The following is a 23,694-nucleotide window of genomic DNA, read 5'->3' as shown; positions in this document are numbered from 1 at the left end:
AAAACTGCAACATATAAAAGTCTCCTATACATAACTATCATTTCAAAATTTTAAAATAAAAATTAGTAAACAAATAAGAGAAATAATATTAGATAAAAAAAATATAGAAGATACAGAAAAACAAAAATTTGTGGTAAAAAAGAAGATGAACATCAGCTCTCTTAGTATAGTGATTTGTGGACATGTCTTTTTGAATGCCTTTTCAGAAAAAAGGAGAAAGACAAGAAAAGAAGACGAACATATAAACATTTACAAACAGTAAAAATTTCAGATATATTATAATGAACTAGTAATAAAAATTTTCAATTATTAAGTTTTTGTCACCAAAAAGCATACAAAAGAGAAAAATGACCAAAACATGTTTCATTAAGATGAACAAAATTTTCTACCTCTTGATTTATAGATATTTAAATAATAAAAATATAATTAAAGTAATAAAAATATTAATTTTTATAGTTCTAAATTATATATTTTCAAATTACTTTTTGAATTTTGTTTTCCAAATTTTCTTTTTGAGATTCAAAATTATTTTAAAAACTATTTAAACTTTTGTTTTTTATTCTTAAATTTTATTTTATTTGTTTTATAAATTTTAAACACCAAATCTTTAACTCTAAATCCTAAATATAGATTAGTTAATCATAGGATATAGATGTCTATTTACCCTTTATTAAAATTTATTCTGGTCATTTTTTTCTGTGCTTTTGTTTTGTGAAAAAGAAACAAAAAAGCTATCTTAGACAATTTTAATTAACATCTATTTTTTTTTTGTCAACAAACATCTAAATTATAATTGTAAAAATAAAAATCAACGAGTGATGTTTTGTTTATGGATAGATTACATATAAATATGCCCTACAAAGTTTTTACAAAAAATAGTTGACATAAGCTAATGTTTTCCTAGGGTAGGCATGGGCTTTGCATGAACTTGGGTTTAATCTAAGGATACCCGTTTGGCGATGAAGAGAAATTACATTAAAATTTTATTTGGCGATGAAGAGAAATTACATTAAAATTTTATTTTAATGTGCGTAAACTCTTTTTTTAATTCAGACTAATCAGGGATGACTAAACTAGAGATGGCAAAATGTTTAAGTGTGAGACATCTCTAATTCCACTATATTTTTGACTTTAAAATAAAATCTAGAGTAAAATTGTTTCCATCATATTTTATTTTTTCACTCTATAATAAAGTGAAAATAGGTTTATTTCAAATATAGAATAACTTGATTTTTTTTTTACCACTTTATTTTCTATTTTAAATAGAGTACCATTGGAAAAAACTATAATTTTATTATAGAATTATTCTATGTTAGAGTAAAAAGTAGAGTAAATTATTATAGATGGTCTTAGTGTCGAAAGCGAGTCCTTTTATCTGGAAAAACAGAAAATCCCTAACGGAACTAAAATTTTACTGCTCTAGACTAGACACATAAACGAGTCCAAGTGTGTTTTGTAGTTAGGCCCATTTGAGTTGGCTTATGTGCATTATCTACATTTTGTTATCTTGTTATAAAATGATAGTGTTATTTTTATAAGAAATATTCAGCCATTTGAAAATGAGAAAAAGACATTCTCAAATTGGTTTAATAGAAGACGGTTGATTTACTGTGTTTTACCACGTATCAATTAACCTAACGTGTATGCTACTACAATCGAATAATATATCGATACAACATTTTAGAATTGAATCCACAATAAACTAGTGATCTATAATATTAAGAATATATAAATTTTTCTAATCTAAACAAATAAAAAGATGAATGATTGATAACAAGCTAAGATCTTAGAATATAAACAAAAATGATCTCAAATTCAATAAAAAAAAGTGTAAGAACTAAACTTTCAATCAAATGATAAGGTAGAATACATGGGCCTAAATCAATTGATCCAAAGAGTTTCCAATTCAAAATGCTATGTTTAAGCAATCACAAGTCTTTATAGGTCTAGATCTCGTTCAAAAAGATTAATTCATTGTTGTGGCAAAAAACCCTATGATAGTAAAGAGTTAAACATGAATTGTCGTTGGTCTAATGCGATCAAACATGCATGAATCACTAGTCTACTAACCATCTAGCAATCCTAACATCAGATGTCTTTGGTTATATATTCAAGTTAGAATAATACTAAGTTTTTTCAAACATTTTAACAAACACCTTCCAAACATAAAATAGCTTAAGATCTAGATGAGAGTGATCAAGTCTAATCTACCATTAAAAACACTTAGAAAGCATAGAAACTAAAAGATCTAACAATAAACACCCTAACTTTTCACTAACCTCCTTAGAGCTACCTAACCCATAGATTCAAAAAAGTATACCTTCTAATTTTCACGAGAAACCTTAAATTTATGTGAGATTCAAGATTAGTTAATGATCAAGGTAAACCCAATATAAGATGAAATACTTCATTAAATTGATAAAAATGTTCAAGCTTTTACAAGAGGAACCAAAGTTTTGAGAGAAAATGAGATACAACTAGTCTCTAACTGGTAATTATTAAAATAAAAATATGAATGAGTAGAAAATGAATGAATATGAACAAAATTAAAGGAATGGATATTTATTACTTTTGTTCCTAATATTAATTTTGATAAGGAGTGTTTTTGTTGTATGGTTCCTTAAAATTTAAGTAATGACAAAGAATCAAAACATCAAAAATTCCCCCAAAAATTTTATTTTTAATGAATTAGTAAAAATTGATCATTCCCCTTATTTCTTTATGTCACCAGTCAAAATCTAAGTTTTTCAGATCTAAATCTATTTACATAAGTATACAATTCGTGCTCGTCAACATCTCAAAATCGCGTCCGTAGTGGCTTTCGATGTAGCATGTTGATATAAAACAGGGACTTATGGATCTCGCGGCCAAACAACACGCTACGTCAAGCCGCTCAGATTGCTCAAGCTCCGACTTCGTCTTCTTCCTCTCACCAAGTTTTTACTGCGGTGGCATCAAAATCTCTGGTCGTGGCCATCGTCCAAGCTCGAACCAAGCCATGAAAATCATCCCTCACCTCTGCGAAGCTTCATAGCAACCAAGCTTCATCCATGGTGCGTCAAGTCTCCATCTCTGCCACTTTGCTCCATCAGGGATCTCTCGTCCAAAATTGCAATCTTGATCCCCGAATTCTCGTCTTCTTCTACCTTTACCCCAGATATTTATGATTGAAAATATGTCTTCTCAAATTGACCATATTCCAAATGTGCATTCCAACCCATATGATATGCAAATGCAACCTAAAAGGATCATGATAAAGTAAAATATGAATCTAAAACTCATCAAAATCAATAGATATCAACGATGTAAGAAAGAAAAATGTAACTATAAGGGATTTGCGCCTGATAATTCAGAGAATTCATATGGTTTTGAGAGGAGATATGTGTGTCGGGAGTAGCTGTTGCAGCATCCTATTTGATACATAAGTGATATAAAATGTACATTTTGTGGATTAATTGTTATACATCCTACAAAGAGAGTCTTTTAATTGTTATAGGATCTGTTTTGACTCTTATCATTACACAGTAAGATTATTTCGGTAAACATATGATTATAAATTGATATGTTATTAATTTTAGTTTTAGAAATGAAAATATTTTAAATATACTAATAATTATGGATATCATAAATATAACTAGATTTTGATCAGTGCTTTATAAAAACATTATTTTGTATTAAATGAAATTATAATTCCATATATTATTTATATATGTTGTGAAGTTAGAAAATTTATTTATTTGTTTGTATAGTGCGCTACAGTATATGATAATTTAGTTAAAATCATTTAAATTCAGATTAGAGAAAATATTAAAATTTTAATATTAATTGCATATTTTAGTGTTCGATCTTAAATTTATAAATAAATGGTGAAATTTTATTTTGTGATGTATAATATATTTACCTATTGTGTTTTGTGAAAAATATTTGGAATATATTATGCAAATCTAACCCGTTTATGATGTGAGATTAAAAAATATAATATTTTAATTTTGATAAAAATATTCCAAAGTTAACATGTATTATATTAATTTATATTTTAATTTTATAAAATAAAATGAAATAATATATGTTAACTTATTTCGTATTAGTACATTTTTATGAAAAAATATTGTATATGCTTGTTCAACCCATTTGTACTTGATTAATATTTTAAACATGTATTTATATGAATTTTGTAAATATGATCTTTTTGGTGCAGCCTATTTTTTAATATATTTTTTTAATGTTTTGGATTTAATGAAAATATTTATGTAGAAATAAATAAATGTTCCCACAGTTACATGTTTTAAAAAAGTTTCTCGTAAATAAATGATTATAGGGGCCATTATTGTTTCGAAGTTAATATAATATTCGTTCAACAACGAAGGATTGCAACCAACATCTTTGATGTTTATTTTATAAATTTATTTTGAAACCTGAAATTTCTGCTAAATCGAAATTTAAAATTTTGAAAGATTTCTTTATTAGCAACTATAATATATATATATATATATATATATATATTTTCTCTTCATCTCTATAAAATAGTATATTTGTGAGAATGTTCTATTTAATTTCAATATATTCTTTGTAGTACTTTGTTAACAGAGAATAAATTACTGATGTATGTTTAATAGTTAAACATGTAAATGGTTTGTGTTTTATTTATTTACTAAAATAATAATTTATGTAATTTATACAATACTTTTAATATTTTATAATATATAGTCAATTCTATATTTATTAAAATAGTAAAAAGGTAAAAAAATATTCATCAAAATATAATTTAATTTCTTATTTTATTTTATAAAAAAAAATCATAATAAACGTGAAACATATAAAATTTAAATAAAATAATAAATTAATAAAAGTAAAATATAAAACTATCACATCGATCAAACCTTTTGAAATATATAAGTGTTCTTTAGATATAAATAAATAACATAACAAAAGCTTTAACTATAACTTTTAAATTGTATATGAGACAAATATAAATGTTAATTACCTTATATATGTTACATAAAAATTAACAAAAGAAGAACTATGTACTTTTTATTAATCTAGATATGAGATTGTTAGAACCTGCACATATAATTTTGAATAAATCAGTAACACTTGTTTTTCTATTTTCTCAGATTTAAGAATAACGGAAAGTATAAAGTACATGTTCTAAATTAGGTAGAACAGTGACATATGGCTATAACATAAATTATAGAGTCAATTTGCTGAAAATCCAAAAACAATTATGAAATTAGGTAAGTCCACATGATGGGACAACTTTGGTGACTATAAATCAAAGTGCCATGGAGAGGGATTTAGGATATTGAGTTAATTATGAGATAAGTTGTGTGTAAAGCATGCAATTTCTCTAAATTATAACCCGGTTAAAACATAGAATACACATAAAACTAGTTGTTTTGTTTTAGATAGATGGTGAAGTAAAAGATAAAACATAGGTTAACGGTTTCTATCTTTTTTAAAAAATACAATGCAATACCTACAATATGTACTGCATGTTATAATTGACAAAAAAACAAGGTTAGAATAAAAGTTGATATATTCTGTATTTTGATAAATTATAAAGAAAACTTTACAATATGTATAATAACATCTATAAAACATAGAAAGAACATTGGAATATACATTTTATCCTTATAAAATGGTTATAATATATATTCTAAAAAGCAAGATCAGCCAACTCATATGATTTTAGTTTTTGTATAATTAAACATGTTAAAAATTCAAATGATTTTATTTAAAAACATATTTTCTGAATTATCTACAATTTTGATAATTGTTTTCATTAATATAAAGATAATTATGTCTACTATTGATAAGTTGATACAAAAATATACATGGACAAATTTATTCTTAATATGTTACATTTTTGGGTCTAAATATTAAATAATTTGGTGCATTTTGCCAACTCTTCCCTTATAAATTTACACTATGACTAAACTATTAGCGCAAATTGTAGTGGTGAAATTTTATCACTCTTAATTACTCTAAAAGTTTACTAATCAAGTGAAACATATTTTTTTCATTTACTCTTATTACTGTTTAAAAAATTTAATAGAGTAAAACATACACTCTTTCTAGTTTCACGAGTGTGATAACTGGTACGATTACCACTTTCCCATTTTAATTTTTCCTCTGATTTTTACTGTTTGTATTTCTCCCTTTTACTCTACAAATTACCAGTCACGAACTTAAACATAGATACACTCATACACAACCAAAGTGAACGAAGTAAATAACTACGTAAACTGTTTTCGAGGGTTAATGGTTCAATAGTTAAGACGAGAACAGAAACCGATGAGACAACAAACCGGACGGTATATAGAAGCTTTCTGGGCCTAAACCAAACAGCAAAAATATTTCAAAATAATCATATAACATACAACGGGACAGGACAATATCTCAGCAATATAAAAGTTCTGCAGACCGGTTTAAAAGATGATATTACAACGAGAATTTGAAAATTTAGATTTCTGTTTCGGTAAGATTCTCACTTTGAGGGATAGTCCGGTGCAGGAGGGTAACCATGACCGGGAGGTGGATAGCCTGGCGCAGGAGGGTAACCATGACCGGGAGGTGGATAGCCTGGAGCAGGAGGGTAACCATGTCCGGGAGGTGGATAGCCTGGCATAGGAGGGTAACCATGTCCGGGAGGTGGATAGTAAGGCTGGGGATAGCCAGAGGCTGGAGGGTAACCGGCATAGGGAGGGATCGGTTGATCAATGCGAGACATTTGCTGAGCCGGTGGCACTGACATTGGTTGAGTACCAAGGACACCGTCTCTTTTGTCCATCTCGATCTTGTGTTGTGTCTGCAAGCAAAGAGAAGAGATCGGGTTTTGGTCATATATACTGTAAAAATATGTGAAATAAATTGATTCTACCTGCATACACGCGCAGACCCTGCAAGAAAAAACAAGACCAGAGTAAAGAATCAGCAAGGATAAGAATGTATTAGGTAAACATACAATTGCCAACATTAATAAGAAACTCCATTAATAATGAGTCGTTTGGCTAAATTTGAAGTAGCCAAAACGAGCAGAGGGACATGGAAAATTAATGAGATTATACATACGTGCAATAAACCATATCAGCCAAGCAAGAAAGAAGCTGAGAAGCTTCAGAGAGTTCGTCACTTCCAACAATGCAGGCGACAAGAGAGAAAATGCAAGCGATTTGGTTGAGGCAGAACATAAATCCCTGCAAAAAAGGCGAAGAAGATGTAAAAATATGTGTACTCAGGGAAGTGAACAGAAAGGAGAGAGAGAGAGGTGACTAGTACAATAATGCAATTGTCGCATTGTGTTGTGTGGATGTTGAATTCATCTTGCAGCATAAAGCGAGTAGATGCTACAGAGTTTCCAAAACACAAGAAAACCTGAAAACATTCCTCAACCATGTCAAGATCATTAAAAAGAAAAACTCACTGTTCAGGTTCCCATAAACAGTAAAATGTTAACAACTAAATCAAAGAAAGATCTATCACACGACACTAGAACAACAAGCAGCAAACCTATAGAATATCAGAAACCAAAATAAACTGCTAGGTCATGCTCATTTTGACTAATTTCACAATATGCTATAGTGAATCATTCTTGTTATCATAAACCACAAAATTGGGGGAAAGATCATCAAAAATATCAAAGTAAAAGCAGATTGCAAATTCCACAAGTCATCTTTCACAAACTTGAAACTCAAAATTGCATATTAAAGGCTAACCTCAGTGGCAAGACAAAATTGAGGGCATTTGCTTTCTCCACACTTACCACTACAAGGCATGTACCCACCACAACAAGTGTACCTTCACAGAACAGAACAAGACAGTAGAATTTAAGAGAAAACAAATCATTTCACAAACTGGTCATCTTTGTACAGAAAGTAGAATTCAATACCTTGACATGTCATTGTAAAGTGCTCTCTTTCGAAGTAAGTATGAAACACAAGGTCCACTACAATCAGAATAAACGACAGATTTAGGCAGTGAACCAAAAATAAAATCATTCAGTGACAAATACCATTGTATATTCACCTACTACAAGGAGTAACAACTGTATCATTTAATAATAAAAAACAGCTCATCATTTGAATGACAACAAGAAGCTGATAAAATATATCACCTAAGAGATGAACAAGAACCACTTACCACAAACACGAGAAGCAACAATCTGCAGAAACCAAATCAAGAAAAAGAAACGAAAAAAGCTGATCAAAAACATAAACGTTTTGAAAAAATAAATGATATATAGAGAGAGATAATCACATGGGGTATCGGCCGTCACGGTGCTCATGAGATCGGACTGCCATAAGTTCCGGTAACTCTGCCGGAGCTGCATCTTTTCAAGCTTATCTTGAGACCTTCCCATGATTTTTCAAATAACCACTAACCAAAAACACACGAATCTCTTCAATACAAAACCTGGTTTATAGACAGACACTCGGATTCAAGATTACCCACAAAACAAAATATAAAATTTCTACAGAAACTGCAAATTAGAAAATGGTAACAAAAACAAGTTAGCCAGCCTTTCACGCGTAGATTTACAATATCAAGCACATCCAATAATTTTGGAAACAAACGTAGAAAATTTACAAACTTCTTCTCTCCTCTTTTCCTTTTTTTCCTGTTTGAAATTTTTCAAAACGACAGTTATTAAGACTTATTGTCTAAACTTAAATTTCGCTCTGCTTGAGATTTTATTGGTTGAATTAAAACTCTTTGACCCATTGGAAATGCCGAATTTTCAGAAAGGTAAATATTCATGTGACACCCTTTTCAGAAAGGTAAATATTCATGTGACACCCTTTTTACATGGGTACGTATGCTGTCAAAAAATGTGCGGTTATACTTAAACCGGAGTTTCTTCGGGTAAACCAAATTATCAAACAAGACGAACTTTGTTTTTCTCAAAACAAGATGAGATAGTATTCAACTTATTAACAAGACAACATTGAAAAATTGTTAAACACATTATTTTCTTGCTAAACCAACTTATGTTTGTAAGAGGTAGAAATACGTAGCCCAAATCAAATTAAAGTTCTTAGAATTATACTCCCTCTGTTTCATATTAAATGTCGTTGTAAAGAAAAATTTTCGTTGCAAAATAAGTATCGTTTTAGTATTTTATTGCATAATTTATTAACCTTAATCTCTTGTGTATTTTTCAATTGGTTAAAATATAAGTAGGTATATGGATAATGATGTTTATATTGAAAATATGCAAAATTAAATGATTTCTTAATATGTGTGTTAAAAGTCTAAAACGACAATTAATATGAGGGGAGTATAATCGATGCACACAATTAACAATCAGCTTCAAAAGTACTGATTCGAAAATGAGCTTGTAATCAAACGCGTTATTATGCAACACGGTTTAAAGTTGTAGATATTGAAAAAGGAACACTATTAAAGATGATTTTATATAAAAAGCAATAGTTTTCTTATATAGTACTGCTTATACGTACCGAGCAACATTAGCTCAAGTGTATTAAATTTACATTTAGTTCGACCTTTTTACAGGGACACTGCAAATAAGTACTAGTAAACACTCTTATACTATGATAGGTTGAAAATCTTATTTTTCGTCCTGCTAACTTTCATGTACATTTGTATCGGGTAACATGAATGATCTGATAATTCATCTGTAATCTGATAATATAATTTTTTATTTAAAAAATATTAACTGCAAACAAGCACAATGTTGGTAGTAAAGCCGCGCGAATATTCCCAACTACACCTCAAAAATAATTATATAATCAAAAAATGCATTTTCAACAGCTATGCCAATGACGGAATTAGATTCTAGAAACGTAAGATTTGAATAGTAATATAACAACAAAAGGAGCTTTTGCTCACATCATACAATCAAAAAGACAGAAAGACCAAGTTGGTTTGAATTAAACTATTTGAATGTAAACATTCTGGTTAGAAATGTAAGAATACAAAACTTTATGAGAAAAAAATCCGCAATTATATAAACATAAGGACATGTTAGTGAAATTAATTGATGTTTCCGCCGTTATAAATACATTGTCACTCACCAGACAAAAGATACTTAACCTGTCATGTCTTGGTTCTAAAACAGAGAAACCCATCAGAAGAGAACATAAATAGTCTTTCACTTCATCAGTTTCAAAATGGCTTCTTCGGATCTTTACATCTTTGATGGTTCTTCTTCATCTTCTTCCTCAATCTTTCGAAACTCTAGTCCAGAAATGTTCTCTTCAGACACAACAACAACAACAGATTTGTTCTGCAACAACGAACTCTACTCTGTTGATGAATCTCTCAACATGTTTGACCATTTCACCCCTCACATCCTCTCTTCATCTCCTCCAAGCGACCTTCTTGGAACCCTAACTCTCTCTCATCAAACTCCCACCGGACTGTATCCAAATTTCTCGGACGCCGTCAAAACAGAGCAGTATTACGGCGGCTCCGGTCATAATCAAACGGAAACGGTTGCATCAATGGCGAGAAGCTACAGTGCAATAGAGAATGCAGGAAGGTATATGCAGAGAAGCTTTAGCACCAACTCCGTCGACGGAAAACCGAATCAGATTCCGTTCAGCAGCGTTCAGATAATGGATTCTTTAAATCTCCATTACAATACATTGAACTCCCCGGAAAACGACTTCTTCTCCGGTCAGATGATGCGACGAGTCTACAGCACAGGAGATTTGCAGGTCTCTGTTTTGTTGCTCTGTTTCTTGCTTTTGGTGTAATTTTGCTAAATGTTTTAATTTTTGATTCTCTCTTTTTTTAACAGAACACAAGAAAGAATGTTGTTGAGCAGAGATCATCGGAGCCGTTTCCAGACGCGCCGAACTTGAAGGTGGGACGTTACAGTGCTGAGGAACGTAAAGAGAAGATCTCAAAGTACAGAGCTAAACGTAACCAGAGAAACTTTACCAAAACTATAAAGGTAAACTTTCTTATTACATTTCCCCAAATTTTGAAAGCTTTTAATTATGATTAGTAACTCTCTTTTTTTCTTTCATTTGGAAAAAAGTATGCATGCAGGAAAACGTTGGCGGACAGTAGACCTCGAATACGTGGCAGATTCGCACGCAACGACGAAATTGTAGAAATCCCCACCACTGAAGACGAAGACACCGAGCTTTGGGTAAATTCATATTCTAAAACTAGTCGTCTTTTACTTGAATATTTTTTTGTCAAAAAACCAAGTTAAAAAAAAAATCGTTGTACAATATAGTGCATATACATATAGTTGAATATATATATATATGTGCATGCATGTATCATAACACAAGTTTGAATTTGGTAATACATGTAGATTGTCGATGATTAAAACAAAATATTTAGATGAATTATCAGACGTGGATAAAACTTGTGGATTTAGAATTTAGCACGCAAATGTTTTTGTACTCTATATGAAAAGAAATTATATACGCTTAGAGTTTACTTCATATATGTTTTAACGGATCTTCTTGTCATACCAAAAAAAGTAATACAATGAAAATCGTAACTAAACTGTAACTGTAAAATGTGTGTAAATTAACTAGAAAGGGTCTCTTATTTACTAAAATAATGATGTGCAGAAATTGGATGGGCTGCATGAGGAAAACGAAGCTTTTGGGAGCAGCTTTGTGGTGCAACAATCTCATTTGCAATACGCAGCTTCTGATTTTTCCTCTTCTTTCTGGTGAAAGACTTTTAATAAGACTATGGTCGTCCGGTAGTTTTTAGAAGAACGTAAATTTTAATAAGCTGCATTGTATTTAATTTATATACTAAAAATGGCTTGTCACGTGTCCTTTTTGTGTGAATGTTGAAGTTCAATAATGTAAATTCAACGTATGCACAAATTAGATACTTGACCCAGGAAAGAAGATTCTATTAATATAATGTCATTTTTATAAGAATTTTGATTAGTGGACTTAAACGTTGATTTTGTTATGCTCTTTGTCACGAATTTATATTGTTATTTAATAATCCCTAATATGGAGAATCTTGGTCATCTTGTACGAAAAGCATTGGAAATTATTGCGTTTGTGTTTTGCTCAAGTCAAATGACCCACTCAATATACAAATGGATTAATAGAAAATCCTTTAGTTATATATATACATCTCATGGAAATCATCAAAGGCACTAGGCAGCTGATTTCTTTTGCCAATATACTCAGATTTTGAAAATGCAATAAACGTCTAAGCTTTACAATTTATAAAGCTTTAAGTGACTTTAATTAAGTCCACGGGTGAACTATTGTAGTCCTTAAAATTAATCACTTGAAGACTAATATTGCAACATAAAGATGTAAAAACATTTTAAAAGATCTGGTTTGGAACAGTGGTTGAGTTTATGGTTAGTTGTGCTTTGAACCCATGTTCGACACCTCCGTTCTACTGAATTTAAAATATTTTGGAAGCACCGTAATCTAGTGGTTAAGGTCTAAAGGCTTCTACACCCAGGTCTGGGGTTCGAATCTCAGACTAAGCAATTTCTTGCAGATTACAGAAAATCCAGATTTCAAGTCCCGGAAAAAGTAATTTATTAATGCAAACTATGGAAGAAAAACGTATAAGAGATTTTTAACATGGTTTTAAGTAAATCTGGTCAGGAATGGATTCTCATAGGACGGTTCAGATGATGCAGTTAGGTGTAGATTTTATAAGGCAGATAGTATTGTTAGTGTCGAATCGTCTAATGTAATATTTCTCATAGTTGTAATGTCACAATAAATCAGCGTTAAAAATATGTAAATATACTTTATTCTACCGTATATATTTTTGGATTCAAAATTTTTATAAAATAATGATGGAAAATCAGAAACAGAACAAAAATTCACTACTATTGTCCTAATGAGATAATTCATTTGTAATGTTGTCTATTTAGTATAATGATAAATGAAAATCCAATTAAACCCCTGAATTTATACTTTCAAAATATAGTTACTTTTATATTTAGAAATAAAAATAAGAAACTAAAGGTAAACTCTCTAAATCCTATTAATTTTTAATCTAATTCATTTTATTTCATCTTCCGACCCATGAGTCTATTCGAGAAACCATCTTTCGACTCTCTCTCCTATACATAGAACAATTTTTTTGGATTATTAAGCTTTAAGTTCGATCACTAGCTGAAGATTCACTGTCTGCTAGTTGTGGATCTTCTCTGTTTGTTGCTGACCCTCTGAATCTTTCAATCCTATTCTCTTGGGTTTTGGTGCCTCTCCAAAATTTGGGTTGAGCTGTAGTCACAGGTTGTTCTATAGATCATGGGTATGAAAAAACTGTATGCTGGTTATCAATCGTAGTGTGTGTTCGGTGTTTGTTGGATTCCTTTGTTTTGTCAACATGATTCCACTTTCCAGTGATAATTAATATGTCCAAATTAATCTTTAAATTTCTCTTTCAAATAAGAAGACTATTATAGTACTTAATGATCGAATCTACAGAGACTGGAGATCAAGTAATAGACTTGTTGTTCTAAGCTAAGTCAGAATGATAAAAACAATGAATAGATCGGTTGTTTGACATATTAGAAGGCATTAAACTAAGGGGAATCAAACATGTGATTAAAAACTGTGATCAATAGGTGTCAAGGGTTTGTTGAGAAAAATCCTCGAACTCGAATTCAAAAGTAAATTATCCAGCTTTCGCTGAAAGACAAAAATTATTAAACACCTAATTCTATCAAAAATCAACTCTCCTTGGAGATTCAGTGATTCAGACAGATATTAGATTATATTCTATCATGTTCCACTAAATAATAAACAAACTCTCATAATTAAGATTGATTATGTTCATGCAATTGATTACACTCATGTGCCTCACATTTATCTTATAATTCTAAGCTCTAATTAGATACTATGGTTAGTAAGATAAACAATCCTGATGTAGAATATGATGAACAACCCTAGTAATCATATAATTATCAGTTTAACGTTAAACTTTAGAAATCAGTAAACATAACACGTTGTTTACTCAGACATAATGTAATTTAGTAAAGTTTAGATATAACAATCAATCAACTATATATGCATTTCTTCCGTAACAATTCATTTTCCCCTATATTCAGATAATATTATCCTAGCTAGTAAGGCACCTCTTCAGGCAAATACCTTTTAAGCATAATTGGTAATTTGGTTGAATCCCATTTATTCGGAAAATAAAGAAGAAGAAACGGAGAAGCTTTTTTTTTGTGCAACAGAAACGGAGAAGCTCACATGTGTTTTCTTGTATTTAAAACAGATTCATTGTGGAGGAAAAAATCAAAAGGACTGAAAATAGCACTTTGAATGAAGATCCATCGTAGTTTTATATAGTATATTTTTTCAATTTATTTTGCAATCGTGCTATATTTAACAAAGTGATGTCAAATCCAATGGGCAATGACATTATTAGCCGCGATAACAAATTATAAGAACAACCACCATAATACAACTAAATAATACTACTAATCATGACTTAGCACACAAAGAAACTTCAAGTTTCAAAAAGATTCAAGTATTGGGCGGCATGTTCCCCCTATATATTATTTCATGTCATTAGCTTAATAGCAATCAATTTGTTACATTATGCTTCTTCTTTCTGAAATTTAAGCTAAAATAAATCAAGTTGTATATTTTAATAAAAATAAATTGTTTGTACTGTTAGTTGAGAAAAACAATTATTCATCATTATATCATATTTTATTAATAATATTATATATCCAAAACAGTTTAGAAATCCAAACCTATAATGTAAACCTAAAAAAAAAAAGATTTATATAAGAAACATTAAAAGGAAACTATTAAAGGAAACTTACGAGCATTATCTGAGATTTTTGTGATAAAAGAAAGTGAATCCCTATATTTCTTTTTTTCTTGATAATTTTTTAACCTATTTGAATCCAGTGGAATCGCAGTTTCGCGGACAGATTTTTTTCTCTAGGACATTCAAATGGGTCATAAAACATTTACTTATATCTGCAGTAGGTAAATAGAACAATGTGATTTAGTTTCACATAACATGAGGATCGAAACTGAAACGTGTTAGCGTATCAGACCTATTCACTCCCACTTGACCACGAAACCCGTTTAAATCCCTATATATTTCTAAAAAATTCTTTCAAAATAGATAGAAATATAGGTCATTTTGGATGTTCACACCATCTTCATCAATCTTAAAAAATATTCTTTTTTGTAAAGAGTTACCATGTTTTTTTTGTGAAACACTAGCATGTAGTCTGACTAAACAAACGCTTTCAACTCTGTATACAAAGGGGATAAATACCATTGAAGATTCCTAATTCTCATCATTGATCATTTTACACCATTTTAGATTTTTTGATAGCAAAACCAATCCAAGTCTGAAACAATATCTATATATTTTCACGAAATCATCTATATGCATATAACACCATAAACTTTTGGTCACGACAAGAATTAACATTCTGTATTTCTGAAGTCATTAACTCTATTGTTGTCCATTTATATATTTTATTTCTATTTTAGAAAATTTCATAATCTTATGTAAGGCTGCAGGATCCATATTAAACTTTTTAAAATGTAGCATATTATTTAAGAGAGTTAATATGGTTAGCTAATCCTTTTAAAAATGTATTACTTGTGGAACCTTGTTTTCAAGTCATTTCAGCCAAATTGCATAGTTAGTTGTCAACTTGTCATTATTCTTTGAGCTAGATTTCTCACAGTTGCGCTGAAAAATTAAAATCAAAAATCACATTTTGTACCTTTCCCCCCTTTAAACATATCTATAAATCATGTTGTGGAAAATCGAGGAACCAAAAGAAAGGAAACATTTTTAATATTTTTAGCTTATATGAATATTTGAGATGCCATCATAAGACGAAACTACACCTGTACAAATTCTCAATTTAAACACCTAAAGAGTTAAAGATATAAACCGGTGTCAATATTCTTGAAAAAGTGAACATTTGCCTAAAGTACTCAATAACAGAATCGTTTTGCTTTGGGAATCGTTTAAAAGAAAAACCGGTTTAAAAAAGTTTAATACTCCCTCTGTTTCTTAATAAGTGTCGTTTTAGAGTTGTGCACACGGATTAAGAAATCATTAAATTTTGCATATTTTCCATACAAAAACATCACTACCCATACATCTCAACCAATAGAAAAATAAAATGCAGAATAAAATTAATAAATTTTGCATTGAAATGCTAAAACGATACTTATTTTGTAACGAAAAAAAATCTCTACAACGACATTTAATATGAAACGGAGGGAGTAAGAAAATGAAATTTTACACTACTAAATGCACACTAGGAAATGTAAGTTGATTCTTTTTCTTACTAGTTAATGTGTAAAAATAGTAAATAAAATACCCTTTTCTCTATTTGGCAATCATGAAATATAATCAAATAACCAAAGCATGATTCCAAAGTTCTTATCTTTTGACCAACTGCATTACATTTCTAGTGTTAGGACTGATCAAAATATATGTAAATTTTGTTTTGATTTGTTATCCATTTTGATCCGAACAAGAAAATCTAAATATTCGTAAATCTACGAATCAAAACAAATACTAATATACAACATCCGTAATAAACAAAATGAATCACGCATACTCTTATTTTTAGGAATAGTTATCTGATTTAATCCTTTATATGCATACATATATACATAGATTTTAAAATTATATATATATATATATACATGTATATTATAATTATTATATTTTATGTAATTTGTAGAATATTCAATTTATTAAATTAATTATTAGTTATTTTTAAAATTGGATAAAATTTTATAGTTTGATAAATTATTATTATTTGATGATAAAAAGATAAATTATTATTATTTTATATTATTTTGAATTTTTATTTAATTATTTAATTATTATTTTATTTATTAGTCAGATATCCGATTAAATATAAAGTTTTAGATATACGGACAACAAATATCTGCATAGCTATGAATCAGATCAAATTTAATAATTAATTATTTAGACAAAAAGAGATTAAACCATGAATACCTCCAGAAAAATAAATATCTGATTCATGCACACCTCTAATATTTTCGTTCATTCCCACTTTCACACTTTACTAACTATATCTGCTAATAATGTTTTCTTTTCTTCTCGCCAATTATTACTATAGGATCAGAAAACACCAAATATGAATAACTGCAGGTGAAACTAAGTGATGATTTTTGAACCGTAAGCCAAAAGCTCATTCAAAATGAGTGTCCAAAAGGATAACCAAATGTTAGTCAAATTATGAATCAGAAACTAAGATTCTAATTTAAATCTGAAGAGATATGAAACTCAAATATGTGATTAGAATTATCTCTTCACTTTTTATATCCTAATATATCTATAATTTTAAATGTTAATTTTAAAACTTACGTTTTATATTGTAGAGAATTTCTCGAAATTTCTGATTAATAATATTTTACATTTTTAATGCGAGAAAAACTTTATTTTCACTGTACAAAAATATTCACTGTTAGGACTTGTCAAATACTACGTCAAAGAATCGTTTTCATCAAGATATGGTGATGAGATCAAACAATACTAAATAGTTTAAACCAAGACAAAAACATCATATTAAAAGGAAAATATCACTTTTATTGTGTTATGGAAGTTAATAGTATCATGAAAATATTATTTTTATGGTTTATGAAAGCTCTTAAAAGCTCTAGGGTTTCACATGACGATTGTGAAGGATATTATGCTAGATGTAGGTTTGAGGAAAAATATTATGTGAAGAATAATAAGGCTAATTCTAGATCAAGATCAGAGTCTAGAATAACATGTTAGTTCTGTAAGAAGTAGAGACACACCAGAAAAAAACTGTTATGCTAGAAAGTAGAAGTATGGCAAAAACGTTGTAGTGGCTGTGGTGATAGATCCAGATTCACAGGTTGATGCACTGTCCGTAATAACTAATCCTATGTACTAAATTCTTAAAAATGAACATCCATTTCTGATTTGAAACATGCAATAAGGACAAGTTTGATAGATTCACAAAATTCCCTAACATCAATTTCTATTAACTAAAACATATTGCTCATTCTAGGATCATTCAGATATGTAATCAAACTCTTTTGATGCGCTAAAAACTAAAATCTAGAGCTAAGTGTTCATTCCAATTAATTATTAAGAACAATCTAGATGAAAAACTGATTTATTGTAGCAAATCATAATCAACAATCTAAGAGTTCTCTTGAAATCCTAAACTTAATTAATGAACTACTAAGACATGGCAGAAGAAACACTGAGAGATGATGAATAATGTATAATGTAATTAGAAATAAAACATGGGGTTCATAATTTTTTTTTCCAAATGTATAGATTTGTCTCTTCAAATCTCCAAAACCATTAAATCTAACAAAAAAAGTGTAGCCTAAAAAATGAATAAAAATAAAAGATATATGTTTAACTCATGCCATGATAAAATTAGGGATTAAACTAAACAAAAAAAGGAAAATAAAAAAAAATCTTTTTTCTCGTAAACCGACAGACAGACCAATCTTCAATAAAACATATATAACCTTTCATTTAACCGATGAATCGACCTAAAACTGATGGCATTGAAAAAACTAACTCAGTTATCTATCCAGTGTCCAGATTTTAGAGACATCTATTGGTGTGAAGTTCCTCGTCCGTTGCTAAATTTCTGACATAATGCACTGTTTTGTATCTTTCAATGCTTATTTGCTTCCAGTTCGACATATTCTATTTCAAATCAACCTAATACCTAGAGATAGTCGGTAAAGACTAAAGATTCAAAAAACCTATACTATGACTCGATATACAACTTAAAACCAAAATAAGGAACATACAAAAAAATGGTTTATCAATAAAATATACAATATACTCCCTCCGTTTTAAAATGATGCATGTTCTAAAAAAAATTGTTTCAAAAAGATACATTTTTATATTTCTAATGTAATTTTTGTCAACTTATAATGAAAAATTGAGAAGTTCAAAAATATTAATTGCATTTTATAAAGTGTTACTGGTTTAATATATAGGAAATATAAAATTATAGAATATTATGCATTTATAAGTAAATTTTAATATGTTTTATTAAAAATGTGTAAATTCTAAAATATGTATCTTTTTGAAAAGGAAGGAGTATAAAAGAAAATGAAGTATCTCATAACTTTTTGTGAATTGTGATCTTAAAGGAAGTGATGCTGATTTGAGCTCCAATCTGGTCTTTGTTTACGGAAAATTCTTTATTTGTTCTCTTTGTTATGCTCCACTTGACTAGAGGTAAAGGCCAAAGGGTGACACAAAATAACTAAAATGTAAATTGCATAATTTACGTAAATCAATTTTCTAAACTATAGAATTACATACGATGTCTACTCTTAACTCAAATGCTGCACATTTTTAATATTTTCTTTTCAAAAGTGAGTATAGTGTAATGTATGGAAGATCAGTAACATACCAACATGTACTATGTATCAGTATACATGCATAAAGGGAAATAGTTATGTATATTTTTCTTCTTTTGTTTGGCTTTTCAATTAAGAAGCATAATGAGAGAACAATTGTCAACTTTTTATACAAAATTAATTTTCATGATTAATTCAACTTACCTTCTTGGAGATGGCTTCTTTTTCTCTTTTCATAATAATTAAATCTGCAACCAATGGGTAGCTGCCATTTCAAAAATTTGTGAAATACTTTTTTATCCTAGAAAGAAATAGATAGAGAGAATATCAACTAGACAACTAGTGAGGACTTAATGTAATGCCGAAATTTAATAAATGTCATTGAAAAAGTGGTCAAAGTGCTACATGGACCTTTATAGGTTTAGCTAATAAAGATACAAACATGGTATCGTATACATTTAAAATAGAAATTGAAAAATAAATAACAAAATAATATTCCTCCAGCGTGGGAATAACCTTAATATATATTCGTTTTATCTTATACTTATATAATTATATTTTTTGTAGTGCTGTGAGCTTGAAGAGTATCTTACCAACTTCTTCCACAAATGTAGAGCAGCCTCAAATGTATATATACACATACATTTCAAAAGTTAATTTATATTGCTTGGTCATCGTTCCAAATTTATAGAATACTGGCTATTTTATACTGAAAATATACATTCCTACGTTAAAAATTTGTGTATACAACGGGAAATCGGCCAATTTCTACATCAACAAGAACCAACGGTCCCGATCAGTACATCAACATGTTACATGTGCGAAAACGTACATCAACTAGTACAAAATTTAATTTTCATACATAAACTTCAAAATTTTGGTTTTAACATACATTCACATAATTTCCGTTAGTCAAACGTTAAGTTGTCGTTAACCTGTAATAGAAAATCGGCCAATTCATACATCAACAGGGGCCAGTGGTCCCGATCAACACATTTACACTTTACCTGTGCGAAAACATACATCAACTAATTCAAAATTTAAATTCAATACATGAACTTCCGAAATCTGGTTTTAACATACACTCTAGTTTTTACTATATTATGTGTTAATTAAACTATATTACGTGATATTAACTGAGAAAAATAAATCATTTAGATAAAACTATTTCGTTCTCGTGTAATTTATTACTTAGTTTAGATGAAAGTGATAATTTGAAGAAAATTTATTTTGAATATTTATATTAGAACTTTAAAATAATATTTAATTTAATTTATATATGTATATATTTTATATACATTTATATATGTATAACTATATATGTGTATATATTAATGTTTACAAATTATATTGAATAGTTTTGATTTATTTTTTTATAAAATAAAGTTATACTTTTAGTGAATTTAAATAAAAAATAAAATATTTATTATTTATAATATTTAAATTTTAAAATTTAAAATATTTTTATATCTATGTATCCACTCACACCCGTAAACGCAAGTGAGAATCAACTTATGATTTTATGATGTTGGAGCGGTTTGAGGCGATTTGTAGCATCTTGTGTGATTGTTACAAAACGTTAATAACCGCTACTAACCTAAAAATCTACGTTTGCGGGTGGTAGCGGAAAAACTAGTCGCATCCTTAATCAACATGTGACAAACAATTTATCTTCAGTATTATTTGACTAGTGGAAATAAGATAAATCTATTTTATTAAAATTAACTTACAAAATATAACTAACACTATTTTCAACAGATTTATAACATCTTTTATTTCCTTATTTTTACTCATCTTAACTATTTTATTAATTGCATTTTTTCTAAATAATCTGACAGCTTTTATTAAGAAGTATAAAACAAAAATTACCCATTTTCAAGTGTTTTATTATTTGACTTGTGAAAATTAAAGTGTACGTTAAAACCTGATTTCGAAAGTTCATGTATTGAATTTAAATTTTAAATTAGTTGATGTATGTTTTCGCACATGTAAAGTGTTAATGTGTTAATCGGAACCATTGGCCGGTGTTGATGTATGAATTAGCCGATTTTCTGTTACAGGTTAACGACAACTCAATGTTTGACTAACGGAAATTAAGTCAATGTATGTTAAAACCAAAATTTTGAAGTTCATGTATGAAAATTAAATTTTGTACTAGTTGATGTATGTTTTCGCACAGGTAACATGTTGATGTACTGATCGGGACTGTCGATCCTTGTTGATATAGGAATTGGCCGATTTCCTGTATCCACTCACACCCGTAAACGCAAGTGAGAATCAACTTATGATTTTATGATGTTGGAGCGGTTTGAGGCGATTTGTAGCATCTTGTGTGATTGTTACAAAACGTTAATAACCGCTACTAACCTAAAAATCTACGTTTGCGGGTGGTAGCGGAAAAACTAGTCGCATCCTTAATCAACATGTGACAAACAATTTATCTTCAGTATTATTTGACTAGTGGAAATAAGATAAATCTATTTTATTAAAATTAACTTACAAAATATAACTAACACTATTTTCAACAGATTTATAACATCTTTTATTTCCTTATTTTTACTCATCTTAACTATTTTATTAATTGCATTTTTTCTAAATAATCTGACAGCTTTTATTAAGAAGTATAAAACAAAAATTACCCATTTTCAAGTGTTTTATTATTTGACTTGTGAAAATTAAAGTGTACGTTAAAACCTGATTTCGAAAGTTCATGTATTGAATTTAAATTTTAAATTAGTTGATGTATATTTTCGCACATGTAAAGTGTTAATGTGTTAATCGGAACCATTGGCCGGTGTTGATGTATGAATTAGCCGATTTTCTGTTACAGGTTAACGACAATTCAATGTTTGACTAACGGAAATTAAGTCAATGTATGTTAAAACCAAAATTTTGAAGTTCATGTATGAAAATTAAATTTTGTACTAGTTGATGTATGTTTTCGCATATGTAACATGTTGATGTACTAATCGGGACCGTCGATCCTTGTCGATATAGGAATTGGCCGATTTCCGGTGTATACAATTTTCTTGTTTTCACCCACAAAGTAAACAATAAACTAATTGTATGTTTTTAATTGAATACATATTGCTATGTTGTGCCTTGTGAGCTAATATAATCGAGTTTTGCAAATTATGCAGTTTTCTTGAACTCTTTTTTCACATATCACCACTTCAATTTAGATGCCGTTTTGCCAAATATATAGAACACCCAGAATAAACAATCTTTGATATCAATGTAAAAAAAGCTTCGTTGTGATTCATGCTATGCAGACCCGGTTTTCTTATTTACAAATTTGAGCTTGCACATGGCCCAGATATCTTTGAACCTAGTTTTATGAGTTTGGTGTGTAGTTTTTTTTTTTAAATTATGGTGAAATAGAGGAGACGATCAAGATGGAGTCTTTCCTCATGATTTTTTTTTTTCATTTCTCTGCGTTTTATCAAGTTTGTGCTACTTTGGAATTCTGAATATTCTATACTAACTTTAAAATATTTGTTTTTATAAAATAACTAGGTATCTTATCCACAAATGCTTGTATAATGATCTTATAAATTAATTAAAATATTATCAATATAATCATGCATTTGAAAAATTTAAAATAAGTTTAAAATTAAAAAAAATTATACATGACATAGAATTATTTATAGACACTTATTTAATACCAAAGCAGCTGGCTAACAATTAAAAATTAATGTATGTGTAGGTCTAGTATTTTGATTTTCCATTAATAACAATATTAGTTAAAAGGATAAATATATACTATACGATAATAACATATGTAACCTATATATACTATTATATTATTAATAATAATAAACTATATGATAGTATACTATATAAGTTTCAAACACCAGAAAATATAACATAATAAGACATGTCACGTTTTTTATTTTAAAAAAAAACTGTTCAAGGATAATTCAGTAGGTTTTATAAGTTCGATCCATTAGTTTTAAAAATTTAATAATTCATTATGAGTATAAATGACACTAACCAATTTGAGCTCGAATGTAAAAATCAATTCGAAAATAGTAATATAAATTTAAGATTCACAAATAATAATATATACTAGATTTTGATTAAGCGCGGGTTTATTTTGAAATTAAATATTGTTTATATACATTTTTATATAAGATAGTGTACATGTATAGAAAGAACTGAAAAACCGAGACTTACGGAAAAAACGAAATCCGAATTGAACCAAATTCAAAAATAACCGAGTGAATCTATATATGTAAACCAAAAAAAAAACTGAACGGAGAATCGAAGGAAATTTTTAAGTACAAGTTATATACTTATAAATGTTAATTATATTTAATTTATAAATAATAAATTGCCGCAAAATTCTATTTATAAATCAAATAACCAAACA

The 23,694-nt window shown here is 28.9% G+C and overlaps 2 protein-coding genes across 2 annotated transcripts; one reads left to right on the top strand and one right to left on the bottom strand.

Annotated features, from left to right (window-relative positions):
- Positions 1-6,220: 6,220 nt before the first annotated feature.
- On the bottom strand, positions 6,221-8,707 carry LOC108852633 (uncharacterized). Its single transcript, XM_057006854.1, has 8 exons — positions 8,257-8,707; positions 8,140-8,161; positions 7,889-7,945; positions 7,716-7,797; positions 7,279-7,374; positions 7,072-7,196; positions 6,881-6,899; positions 6,221-6,808 (listed from the first exon to the last, which is right to left on the bottom strand). Exons 1-8 carry the CDS (start codon positions 8,357-8,359, stop codon positions 6,488-6,490), a joined length of 825 nt encoding a protein of 274 aa, XP_056862834.1. The 5' UTR covers positions 8,360-8,707; the 3' UTR covers positions 6,221-6,487.
- Positions 8,708-10,060: 1,353 nt separating this feature from the next.
- LOC108852359 (zinc finger protein CONSTANS-LIKE 8) lies at positions 10,061-11,936 on the top strand. Its single transcript, XM_018625854.2, has 4 exons — positions 10,061-10,679; positions 10,763-10,918; positions 11,006-11,119; positions 11,556-11,936. Exons 1-4 carry the CDS (start codon positions 10,131-10,133, stop codon positions 11,661-11,663), a joined length of 927 nt encoding a protein of 308 aa, XP_018481356.2. The 5' UTR covers positions 10,061-10,130; the 3' UTR covers positions 11,664-11,936.
- The last annotated feature ends 11,758 nt before the right edge of the window (positions 11,937-23,694 follow it).

Source organism: Raphanus sativus, chromosome 4 (genome assembly GCF_000801105.2).
Source record: "Raphanus sativus cultivar WK10039 chromosome 4, ASM80110v3, whole genome shotgun sequence".
Classification (NCBI taxonomy): domain Eukaryota; kingdom Viridiplantae; phylum Streptophyta; class Magnoliopsida; order Brassicales; family Brassicaceae; genus Raphanus; species Raphanus sativus.
The sequence above is the reverse complement of the archived record's forward strand: the minus strand, read 5'-3'. Positions and strand labels throughout refer to the sequence as shown.